The sequence below is a fragment of the Balaenoptera ricei genome, chromosome 10 (genome assembly GCF_028023285.1).
Source record: "Balaenoptera ricei isolate mBalRic1 chromosome 10, mBalRic1.hap2, whole genome shotgun sequence".
NCBI classification, from domain to species: domain Eukaryota; kingdom Metazoa; phylum Chordata; class Mammalia; order Artiodactyla; family Balaenopteridae; genus Balaenoptera; species Balaenoptera ricei.
The window spans coordinates 90,818,362-90,830,760 of NC_082648.1; the positions used below are offsets into that span (position 1 = coordinate 90,818,362).

The 12,399-nt window shown below is 44.6% G+C and overlaps 1 protein-coding gene across 2 annotated transcripts in view; it reads left to right on the forward strand.

The window, feature by feature from the left end:
* Nucleotides 1-12,399, forward strand: part of RFX4 (regulatory factor X4) — a 166,706-nt gene that overhangs the window by 124,602 nt on the left and 29,705 nt on the right. For both annotated transcript variants that reach the window (XM_059934815.1, XM_059934816.1), the window contains 3 exons: nucleotides 2,746-2,890; nucleotides 7,178-7,272; nucleotides 7,691-7,808. In XM_059934815.1, coding sequence (XP_059790798.1) covers nucleotides 2,746-2,890; nucleotides 7,178-7,272; nucleotides 7,691-7,808 — 358 coding nt within the window. The remainder of the gene's footprint in view (nucleotides 1-2,745; nucleotides 2,891-7,177; nucleotides 7,273-7,690; nucleotides 7,809-12,399) is intronic.

The window sequence follows — 12,399 nt, forward strand, 5'->3', positions numbered from 1 at the left end:
CTGTTCCACCCCTGCCCCTGGCATAAATGACACAGAGGGAAACCTTCCACGTTTGTGCTGTTTCAGAGGCCACACCTGGGCACTGTTCTGGGGTAGGGCAGAGCCTCACAGATTAATGGGATTCAGGAAATAAAATGAATAGTAACAAAATAAAGAAACACTGCCAGGGTTAGTTTTCAGATCCTACCTCTGTCCATCAAAAGGTTTTAGGAGGGACTCAACACAAGCCTGAGGGTTCTATTAATATCACTAAACATAGTATCTACACATAAAGATAAAAAATTTCTTGTTTAATTTTTTCTATTAAATTTCAATTGCATAAATATGTGTATCTTTTTAAAACAAAAACAATAATAATTTTACAATAACAAAAACAGCAATTAGATGGAAGCAAATATTTCCAGACCTTAATGATGGTAAATTCTGGGTCAGGGAAACTCATATTCGTCATGGGTATTGGGTCTTGGGAGTTGTCATTTTTGTCTTTGTATCTTACACATTTATTAAATATAAAAGATTTTAGTGTGTATATAAAATAAATTGATTTGAGATATTCTTCTAAAAAAAAAAAAAAAAAAAAAGGAAAGACTGCCTTGTTTCCGAGGGTGCATGCCGTCTGGTTCTTCTTCCCAGCTTGGAAGAGCCGGTCTTGGGTCATATCAGGGAAGTAGATACGGTTTTAGGACATAGTTAAAACTAGACATTTAGGAAGTCTAGAAAGGCCTTTGACCCTTTAATGTACCATGTAGGTAAAAGCATCCACACCCATGCCTGCAACCACCCGCATGCTCACGTGCATGCGCACACACCCACTTGCCGCTTCTCACATAGACAGTGCGTAATTTAATCAGCAATTGCTACCTTTCCATCTTCACTGGACAGCTATCAGACACATTTCTGGATCAGCCAAAGGACTAGGGTTAGTGCTGGGAATGAAACACCATGGAACATCTTAGCTAATATCCTAGCAAGCTTTCCTGAACACACACAAGGCAAGTCAGACTAAACAACATCCAGCCAAAAACTCACCCTCAGATACTTAAACCCAAGAGCCAACTCTTCAGGCCCTTTTGGATACACTGAGCAAGCAACTTGGCATTCATATCTCAGCCATTCATCCCACAAAATCTTTTGAGTGCCTACTGTGTGCGAGACACTTATGCTTAGTGGTACTTACTTGCCCAACAAAAAATAATGAAAAGTGATAAGCGTTATGAAGGAAAGAGAATGGAAATAGAGAATAACGGGGCATTTTAGATCCTATTTAGATAGTGTGGTTAGAGAAGCCCTCTCCATGGGTACTCCATTTAATTTGGAGCACACATGATGGCAGGGTGGCCGGGGCAGGGTGAGAGGAGAACATTCCAGCAGCAGGAGCACCCTGTGCAAAGGTCCTGGGGTGTCAGAGCGATCACAACAAAGAGAATCGACCTGCATGGCAGGAGCCTCATTTATTGAGCTCTTACTCCCTGAATTATGCACCTTGCAAGCATTATCCCAAGGAGTCTTCAACAGTGGCCCTCCTGAAGAGATAGGTACTATTACATCTCCATTTTATAGATCAGGAAACTGAGGTTAATCTGCTTGCCTACCCCCAATCAATCAGCTGGTCAGTAGCAAGGTCAGGATTTGAACTAAGTATATTTGAATCCAGAATCCTAGACCTTCACATTCAGTTATCATTAGAAACCAACCCAACTCACTTTTCATATATTCATATATTCTAGGCCTCTGTGTTGTGCAAAGAGTTCTACAATGATTTAAGTAAGATTTTATTTTACCTGTGCTCGGACAGTCTACATGTAAAAGGGTTGTCAGTATTTACATTTGATTGGAAATTCATAAGCATTAGGCGACTTATAATGTCCATGTGTCTTTGAAATCTTGTTTTGTTTTATTAAAGACATTTTTGAAAACATGCAAGTAAAGGAAATGATTCTGGAAGTGTTTTTCTTTGCTTTTATCAGTATTGTTACAACTTGGTAGTTCCAAGTATTGTTGTTCCGAGTATTGTTCCAGCTTACCAATTTAAGTTCTACTATGAGGGTTGCTGAGGAAGCCCCAGATTAAACACACACACACACACACACACACACACACACAGACACACTCACACACTCTCACATTCATACAGACCACATTAAAGACCACTGAGTTGTAAGGTATAGTTTCCTTTTCTTCCATCTCAATTATTCATATTTGTTTTAATTATTGTAGTTACATAAAAACCAAAAAGCAAAAGCAGAAAGCTAGACCATAAACTGCTTCAGAATGCACTTAGATGAAAAATACACCTTGTAAAATTTCTGGGGTTGAATCTATCATAGGCCCAAGGGTAGCAGGACCCTTCCTAGATCTGAGCCTGTTGCTTCTCACACGCTAGAGACACGGGTTATTAAACACAGAACTCTCGCCCACAAGCTCACATCAGGAGGCTGACAGATCTCTGGGCTTCATCCCATTGTTCCACGGGGTCAAGACCAAAGGGGCTGGGAACAGCAGGTTTGGTCTGGCCTAGGCCGCCATGGGGTAGTTGCTTATAAAGAGAGATGTGAGGAGAGAGCCGCAGAGAAAATGGTATACGGGTCTTCTGAGTCATAGACTCGTCATCTGAGTTTTCTTGAATTTCAAAGTACTTTGCAAAGTACCATAAGCAGATTCATTAAAAAGAACTAAAAGGAAATAAAGGAAGGGGTTTTAACCTAACAACCCATGAGCTAATGAGTTGATTGGATTGGATTCCAGGCATCTCGAACAGTGATCCACAGTGCAGACATCACATTCCAAATGCTGGAAGACTGGAGGAACGTGGACCTCAACAGCATCACCAAGCAAACCCTTTACACCATGGAAGACACTCGAGATGAGCACCGGAAGCTCATAATCCAGTGTAAGATGCTCTACCAGGGCGTGTGTCTTTTTATTTGTTTAAAAAGAAAGAAAAAAAGAAAGAGTATCTTGGTACATAATTAGGTGGCATTCCCACCCTGTCCTTCTCCCTGGGATCCCATCCCCTCTCTTGTTCCTGTTAAATGGCTAGGCCTAGATGGAGGGGCTAGCTGATTTGCAAGGACATGGGTCAGCCTTGCTGGAGAAAATGGGTGCTGGGGCATTGGGCAGCCCACAGTGTCAGGCAAAAGGCCCCCACCCGTGACCCTCGATGCCAGGTGCTGTTCCCTAGGTGGCATCAACAAATGAGGACAAAAGCTTGCTGCCTCTCTCGGTGTATGTCATTATGTCAGCCTGGAGGCAGCTGGAAATGCTGCTTTCTTTTCTGTGGAGGGTCACGGGAGTCAGCCCACCTATTTCCTGGCAGGTGAACCTCTCAATCGTAGTAGATGTTTGAGAAGGGGATGGAAGGTGATTCACTTCTGTGGATAAAGATGGCTAGAGTACCGCTCCAGGTATTATCCTGATGTGGTCGGGTTGCTCTTAGCGGCAGAGGACATGGAGGACCAGAGAACACCACCATTCTTAGTGCTGTTCCTCAACAGCCCCTCACAGCCTCTGCCCAGGGAATCCCCTGCACCAGGGTCTGTTGGCTCCTTCCTTATTTTGCTCAGCCTTCCCTTCTTGTGCCTCGGGGTAAGGGAGCATGAGGACAGAGGGTGAGTCTGTCCCCACCCCCATCAGCTCTTGGAAAGCTTGGTGCTGAGGCTGTGCTGGATGTGGGGGGCGGGATATGGCAGCAGCTGTGCCTTCTGGATGGGGTGAGGCCCAAGGCCCTTATAGTGACATTCAGGAAGCTGCAGAGTGGCTGTCCCCTCCTCCACCCTGAGAAGAGGGGCCTACTCTTCTGAGAGCCCCGAGCCCCTTAGGTTTCCACTACACCCCCTCAACACTGTTGCCCTGAAGGAAAACTTTCTTCATCCAGCCTAAGCATGTCATGTTTATAAACAGAGTTCTCTAAGATGTTCCTATTAGAGACGTCTTTTCAAAAACAAATGGAGCAGCTGAAGCATTGGATCACGTGGACCTTCCCTGGGGCTTCTTCTTTCCTGGTGACCCCAGAGCTCCTCTCAGGCTCTTATTTCTTCCTGTGCAACAGCCTCCGGCCTGCTTCCCCCTGTTAAGAATTTTAGAGATTGTCACAAATAATAATTCAGCTGATAGAGTGCCTAGTTTATGCCAGGTCCTGTGTCATGATCTCAATCTCCACATCAACCCTTTGGGGAAGATTCACTTAATCACCCCCATATTACAGATGAGAAAACAGCCCCAGAGAGGTGGTGAACCTTTCCCAAGGTAGCAGAGCTAGACCTGGAACCCAGGTCTAGTTTTGGTGTCACCGCCATGCACTAGCGCATGCCAGAGGAGACAAAAATAACGAGATGTGGGCAAGCTTTAGAGGTTCCAGGATCTTTCCAAGTGCTTACAATCATGCTTCCTGTTCTGTTTTTCCTTCTGGAAGGCAATGGAAAGCATGGCTAAGAGCACCCTAACAGTGCTAGCTATACTCCTGATGGCCATGTCCCCAGGGCCTCACACAGGGCCAGGGGGTAGAGGCAGGGGCCAGCAGTGTTTGTGGAGGACCAAATAGATGGGTGGAATCCCGGAATGATCCAACTTCCTGGTTCTGCTAACCACTCCTAGCAGCATTAGACTCAGCTCTCTTCTCCCCTCAGCACCTTTCATGGGGGGAAGAAAATGTGACCCAGACCCATAAGGAAAAATACAATCACCATTGCTTGTTTTAGGGACCAGGCTCTGAGCCTTTGCTGGAGCCGCACGAAGGTCACTGCTGCTTCTCCAAGAAAGAACCTTTTGGGGCTTTCTCTTCTAGCTTTCTTAGGCTGGGGGCAGAATGTTGTCCTTTAAATCTGTGATTGTATTCTTCTAGAGGAAGGGAGTCATAATGAGGTTCAGTGCAGCCCACCTGGTACTTAGTGAATGCCTGTCCTGGGTCTAGCACTGTGTTAGACGCTGAGCAAAGAGCAGTGAATAAGATGGACACTGCCCTTCCCACGTGGAGCTTAGAGCTAATGACAAATCAGAAGTTGAACAAGTAATTTCCAAATGGTTGCGTTTTACCAAAGAGGACATACTATGTGATGCAGTGCCAGGATGAGGGGGATTGAGGAAGCCTGAAGGCAGATGGCCTGGCACACGGGTATCATCCTTGCTCCTTCCAGACAGCTGGGAAGTAAGTCCCTGAACACAATGAGCTGGACCAAAGGTCAGTTTGAATAGGACTAGGGGCAACTGTGTGCTGCACCCTCCTTTCCTTACAACCAATTGACAAGTCTGCAGATTCTTGCTTTAGGGGGTTACCATCACATCCATGATGTAGATGCTGGCTGGGGATGCCTGGCTTACCTTAAATTAAAAAGTACACATTGGGACTTGAGCATGATGATTAGAACGAGTCTTAAGTGGTGCTGTGGTAAGAGCATGCGGTTGGGATGCCCGACAGACCTTGATTCAAACCCTGGCTCTGGTGCGCTGTGACCTTGGCTTCCAAATCTGTAAAATGGGGATAATGCAAAAGGATTAAATGGGACAATGTGTGCCACATACATGGTACACAGCGTAGAGCTAGTGTAGAGAAGAGGTTGGGAGGCAAGCACTTGAATCAGGCTGTGTTTGAAACTTGCCTCTGCCATTAACCAGCTGTGAAAGTCACTCATCTCTGTGTGCCTCTTTTGCCTCATTTGTCAAAAGGCTGGGGTGGGGTGGGTAATAATAGTACCTACCTCCGTGGGCCGTTCATCCTTTCAACAAACATTTGAGCAACTACTATGTACCAGGCACTGTTCTAGGTCCTGGCCTCATGACATTCACATTCTAGGGGTAGTCTAAGGTCAGAGTGTGTCCGTAGAAAACATTTTAGGAGAGTGCCTGGCGTGCGGCAAGCACTCAGTAAATGTTGGCAGTTAGCACTTTGATTGCCATCTCGATCATTATCATCACGGATTGAAGCACAGTGGCTCAGACGCACAGACAGTGCCGGGAAGAGTGAAGGAACACCAGAGAGAAAGTCAGAGACTGGGTTCCAGTTCCTGCTCTGCCACCACCTCACCCTCTGACTCTGAGGGGGTCATCTGATCTCTAAGACATAGCTTCCTCATCTATAAAATGAGACAGATGAACTAAATGGGTTTTTTAAAGTCCTTTCTCATTCTAAAGTATATGATTTCGGGTCCTGGAAGCTGACCTCTTGCAGCAGTTATCAATTAAGTAAAATAGAGCAGATTGGCCAGTCCTGGAAAATGGGACAACAAAAGCTGCTCAGACAAATGAAAACTGTAGGAACATGTGAATCCTGAATTGTGGTTTGGTTTATTGAGCTTCACATACAAAAACACAAAGAAATGTAATAAGAAGAGATGTTTCGGATTGGAGATCACCACAGCAATGTTTCTACTTTCTGCAGTGCTTCACTGATTACAGAGTCCTTCTATATTCAATTATTTGACTTGTACCTGAAGACAGGCTGTAAAGTGATATGACGATCCTCCTTTGACCAATATGGAAACTTGAGGGCACAGTGATTGTTTCCTTTACACAAATGTTTATTAAGCATCTACTACGTGTCAAGCACTGAGAGGCTGGTTAGGCTGCTTGTCCAATATGGTTGTGGTTCAGAAACATTTGAATGGTCAAATGTGCCTTACCACGGGGCAGAGAGCAAGAGGGCAGCAGCGCATCTCCCCTGTCATGCAAGCAAGTGCGTACTGGATAAGAGCTATATCACGGGTAATGTGCCAGCTAATATAGCTATCAGGCAAAGAAGTGGCAGGGGGACACACCCATGCACACCCCTAACTATAACAGTGTTCTTAGTGATATAGTGAAGGTAGAATGCAGATAGTAAAGTGCTGTGAAAGTACAGAGGGAGAGTGATCAGTTCTGCCGGCAAAGGGGCATGGGAGGGTAAATAGGGTTTCATCGGAGGATCATTTCAGCTGTTTCATGACAGACTAAACAGTCTACGCAGAGGGAACTGCCTGAGAAAAGCAGGAATGGCAAGTAACCCGGGGTGGCCAGGGCTTAAAGTGTTCACAGGCATGGAAGATGAGCCTGGAAAGGTAAGTTGGGGTGTATTCTCTAAATCCTTGAATGCCCTGCTAAGACTTCGGAGTTTTTTATTTTATTCAGTTGTATTCCTTTGCTCTTTGAACACCTGTGTGTGTTTAAACACAACTGCATGGTGTGTGGGGTCTCCTCTGTTTGACAGTGTATCAGGAGTTCGACCATCTCCTGGAGGAGCAGTCTCCCATCGAGTCCTACATCGAGTGGCTGGACACCATGGTGGACCGGTGTGTTGTGAAGGTTGGTAAGCTGAAGCGGAAGGTGCAGGCCCGGGTATGGCAGCCCATCACTCGCCTTGATGGCGCTTGGGTAATACAGAGCCCCACAGTGAGCTAGCTGAGTGTTTCCTCAGCAGCCTTGGAGCCCTAGGGATACAAGGAGAGGCCTGGGCCCCCCTCAGGAGGTGGGGAGGGGTGCGTCACGGGGCAGGACTCTGAGTCTCCCTCCCCTGGTTCAACCAAGTCAGCATCTCTCTTAGCGGTTGTATGTGTTGAATCTCGACATAAGATTTCATTTCTTAAAGTGTATTTTCGCTGTTAAAAATAAAAAGTCTATAACATTGAACTTAGAGACCCAAAGCCTTCCTGTCATTTTAATAAGAGACAGTAATAAATGAAGGTCAAATCAACCACTCATGCAGCCGTTCACTCTCTTGTAGGTGGCTGCCAAGAGGCAAGGGTCCCTGAAGAAGGTGGCCCAGCAGTTCCTCTTGATGTGGTCCTGTTTTGGCACAAGGGTGATCCGGGACATGACCTTGCACAGTGCCCCCAGCTTCGGTAAGGCCACCCCAGCCCTCCCCACATCCAAACACTTCTTCTCCGGGCTCCATGTACCAAGGCCATCTCTCCGGAGTCAGGCATGGTCTTGCTGTCTCTGAGACCACGAGGACATCACCCGGAAACATTCTCTGTTCTGGGGGGACACGGTATTGTTAGGACTTTCAGGGAGAAAGATGGCATTGCATGCTAAAGGAGAAGTATACATATCTGAAAATGAGAGGCTTGCACACAGATAACATTATTTGAGTTTAAAGAGGAGTAAATAGCAGTGGCTGTGCTCCCCTTTTTCTGGAAGTCCCCAGTCATGGCTGCTTCCACCGGTCTATTTTGCCAAATTTCATAGTGTGGATTTGCCAAGACTGGGCACATGAAGAAGCCTCTGAGTTCAAACATTTGCAAATGGCTTGATTGACAGGCCAGTGGTGGGTAAAGTTTTCTTTGATAACGTGCCCCAGTCTGATCCCTAGTAAAGGACTTTTGCACTCATTTTCCCTTTTGTTTTACTGACCCCTTGGGTTTTCATCACCTCCAGGAGACATCCCTACCCCAAGTCCTTGTCTCCTGTTTTCCAGTGTAACGGGACTTGAAATCTCTGACCGGAGGTGCTTACAGTAGTCTCTGCGGGCAGGAACCTAATCACCGACTTGGGGTGAATGCCATTTTTCATTGGAAAGAATGGCATATGCATTGAGTCCAGGTCATCATTAGCAAAGTGAGGTGGAACTTTAAGGCATTATCCAGACATTTGAAATCTCAAAACACTTTGGCCTCAGTTTTCTAGGCATTTCGGCAAAGGGCTGTTGGTGAATTTTCTGGGTAATTGCTTCAGTTCTCTGTTTTACTTTGCAAGTAGAGATGTGGTTTTGCTTCTCATTATCTCCAATTAAGCCAATCAGCTCTGGGTTTTGCTCTGGGTTTAATTTGACACTTTTCCATCTAGCTTTTTATGGTCTTGTCACTATTTCCCAGTTGTGCTATACAATGCAGTGAATATGTGGTGAAACAAAGAAGGCACTATTTTTTCTAAACAGCTCTGTCCATGAAAGACTGTGTTTACCCAATTGGAGAAGCGTTTTGTTGTGGATTTCTTTAATCTCAGCATTGGGAAGTTCTCTGAACCTGCCTGCACCATGGCTACAGATGGAAATTCTCTTTGAGCTGTATATGGAAGTGCTCTGGTGACTGCTACCTGGGCAGTGCCATCAGGCATGGCATTTTGATGACTTCCAGTTCAGCTTAGTTAGTGTTAGCACATGTTACCTCTGGCTCTGGGAAAATCATTTGTGCATAACTGCTTTCAGTTAAGCTGATGCGTGAAAAATATTCGAGATTTTTTTCATTGCTTCAGAATCAAAGAAGAACGATACCACACAAATAAGTATATATACATCCACAAAGCAAGCACCCTTTCCTTGTTTTATATCTTATTCTTCAATTTGCTGATTCTTATACTGACTGTGTATTATCAAACACCCTTCATTAGACAGGGAAAGTAGTCTATGTTGTAATAGTCTTTGAAATCCATTTGTATGTACTAAGTTAACAGTCACTGTTATGGACAGTAGAACAGTTAGAATAGGTTGAATTTATTACTAAGAAATATTATTCCTTAAAATGTGTTTATTTCTTTTTGAACCACACACATTCTAGGATACACTGGAAACTCAGGCAAATGGCAAAAATGGTCACAAATCTTTTAGAAAAGGAAAGGAAAAAGATATTAACGCAATTTCACTTTTACAGTATTTTTCAACCCTGAACAGATGGAAATAATACCTGTCTCCAAGTCTATTTAGCAAACTATCTGAAATGGTCCTGCTCATCCGACTCATTGTTGAGTTTTACAGCTTGGGGTGACAGGCAAGTTGAAAGAATTTGCGGCAGACAAAAGCCCAGCTCCCCCGTTCTGCCTGTATATGTCAAAGACACAGTTGGTGGTTGTGTTTGGGTCATGTGTTCCCTGTATAAAAACAGCTAATTAGGAAAAAGAGCCCTCTGTTCCCTGGCCCCTCCCCCAACCACAGGGGCCAGCTCTATATATCTTATAACTCCCACACGGTCCTGGTAGCTGTGAATGGTGCGGGGTTTGTATGTCCGAGTAGCAGGCTGACCGTCACAATGATCGTGTGGAATATCACAGTGATCCCGCGGGGGACTCTATCACCTCTTCCCAGAACAGCCTCTTTCAAAGGTAGTTGACTCCTTTCTTCTCCTTAATTCCTTTTCACTCTTTTCTCCCTAATTCCTTTTCACTGAAAGAGCCTATGCGGTGAACTAAAGTAGCCAGACTTTCTTTCTTTGCTGCAAGCAGCACTTTCTAGCAAAATTAGTCAGCAAAGGTAGGGTAGCAGGCAATGAACTTTTCATTCTAATGGGGCTGAGGAAATTAGAGGTTCTATTTAAAAAAAGCAACAACAACATATTTTCAGTTGACTGCTCTGATTTTAGTTCGTAGGCTACCTGGATCCCAAGTCAGTGCAGGTGCCTTTACCTTTCACTATGGGTTTTTACCACATGCCCCTGTTTCACTGTTAGGAACATCCGGAAGGCAGCAATAGTTCCTGGAAGTGCTTCAGCAGGAAATGCTGTGAAAGGCTGCCTCGGGTTCGACGGCTAAGGGGGCAGGGCTACGTATCATTTCCCAGGTTTTCACCTTTTTACACACTTGTTTTCTGGCCTAGCATCAAAGCTCACCCACTCGGGCAGGGCCGGGGAGGCCACATGGGAGCAACTCCCAGGCCAAGTGGCCATGACGGACGGAGCCTCCAGACTGCTTCTCAATGTTTAGATGTCCTGGCCTGGCTCTCTTACCCAGAACCTGCTAAATTGCAGAATCTTGACATTCAAAATGTCTCTCAGGCCTCCTCCAAGCACCAGGAGGCAGGAATTGCTTTCCCTGTATTCGGGAGAAGCAGCAGAGACCCAGAGAGGAGAGGGGGCTTGCCGAGGATGCACAGCAAAGTGAGCTGAGCTCGCCCGGGGATCCATCCCATGCGAGAGCCACACTGCCAAGGCCTCTCCTCACTTCCTTCCGCTGAATAGTAATAGGAAAAGCAAAGTAACACTTATTCAGGGCCTAGTGTACACTAGACATAACATTAGGCACTTGCTCATTTAATTCTCACAACAACTTATGAGGTCCACTATTACTGCCCTCAATATAACAGACAAGGAAGCCGTGATAGAACATGAAGCAAAGGCAGGATAATGCTAACTCTTTATAACAAATGTGTACGAAGCACACAGAACCATTTAATTCTCACATCAACTCTGCAAGGCAGATAATAATAGGTACCTTTTTACTGAGTTGGAGAATTTTCTTGCCCAAAATCAATATGGCAAGTGGCAGAGCTCTGTTTCAAAATCAGATCTGCATGACCACAAAACCCATGCTTTTTCAATTACCACAATTAAGACAAATATCCTGGGCTCAGATGCATGGCACAAAAAGGCTAGACAAATTTGTTCACCCCTCATAGGTGGTTTTTCTAAAACCATATTGATAGAGTAAAAAAATTTTTAAGCTATGAGAGAAAAGAACAATAATTAGACTATCATGAGTAATAAGAGATGCCAGAAGACAATGGAATAATATCTTTTAAGTGCTGAGAACAAAGAACTGTCAACCATTATTCAAGAGTGAGGGCAAAGCAAAGACATATTCAGTTATACAAAAACTAAGAGAACTATATGGCACCCATAGAACTTCACATAAAAAAAAATTAAAGGATGGATTTCAATAAGAAGAAAAATAAAACCATAGCTAAGGTCTGGGATACAAGAAACAACAATATTCTAGTTACTGTTGTTGTTTAACAAAAGTGTAGTGGTTTAAAACAGTATTATGCTTACTGATTCTACGGGTCAGGAATTTGGACAGGGTCCAGCGGGGATAGCTTGTCTCTGTTCTATGATGTCTGGGACCTCAGAGGGGAAGACTCAAAAGCTGGAGCTCATCGACGGCTGGAGGCTGGCATCCTCTGGAAGCTTCTTCCCTCACGTGTCTTGTGCCTGAGCTGGGATGACTTGAACACTAGGACTGCCGATTGGAATGTGTTCAAGTGGCCTCTCCATGTGGCTCAATTTCCTCACAACACAGTGGCCCCTGACCAGTTGAACCTCTCACATGGAAGCTTAGGCCCCATGAGTGAGTGTGCCGAGGGGGGAGCTGCATTGCCTTTATGACCCAATCTCAGAAGTGAAAGTTTCATTCCCCCTTACTCTGTTGATCAAAGCAGTCACAAACCTACCAAGACTGAAGGAAGTGCATAGACACCCCCCCACAATTTTCCCAGGAAGGAGTGTCAAAGAATTTGGGAGCCCTGTTTTAAGATGAGAGAAATTTTAAAATATATAAGCAAATTTAATTAACTTTTGGTTGTAATTTAAAAACTAATTTGTGTGTGTTTCAAAAAGGTAAAACCAAATTCCAGGGAACAATAAAACACAGGGTAGTGGGGAGAGAATCTTTAAGGAATAGTTAATGCATGCTAAGGTCTTTGTCTTGAAATACTAAATAAATGTAGACTTTGTTGAAAACAATTTATAGTTTGGATTTAATAGATGTTTGGATATATGATCATCACTG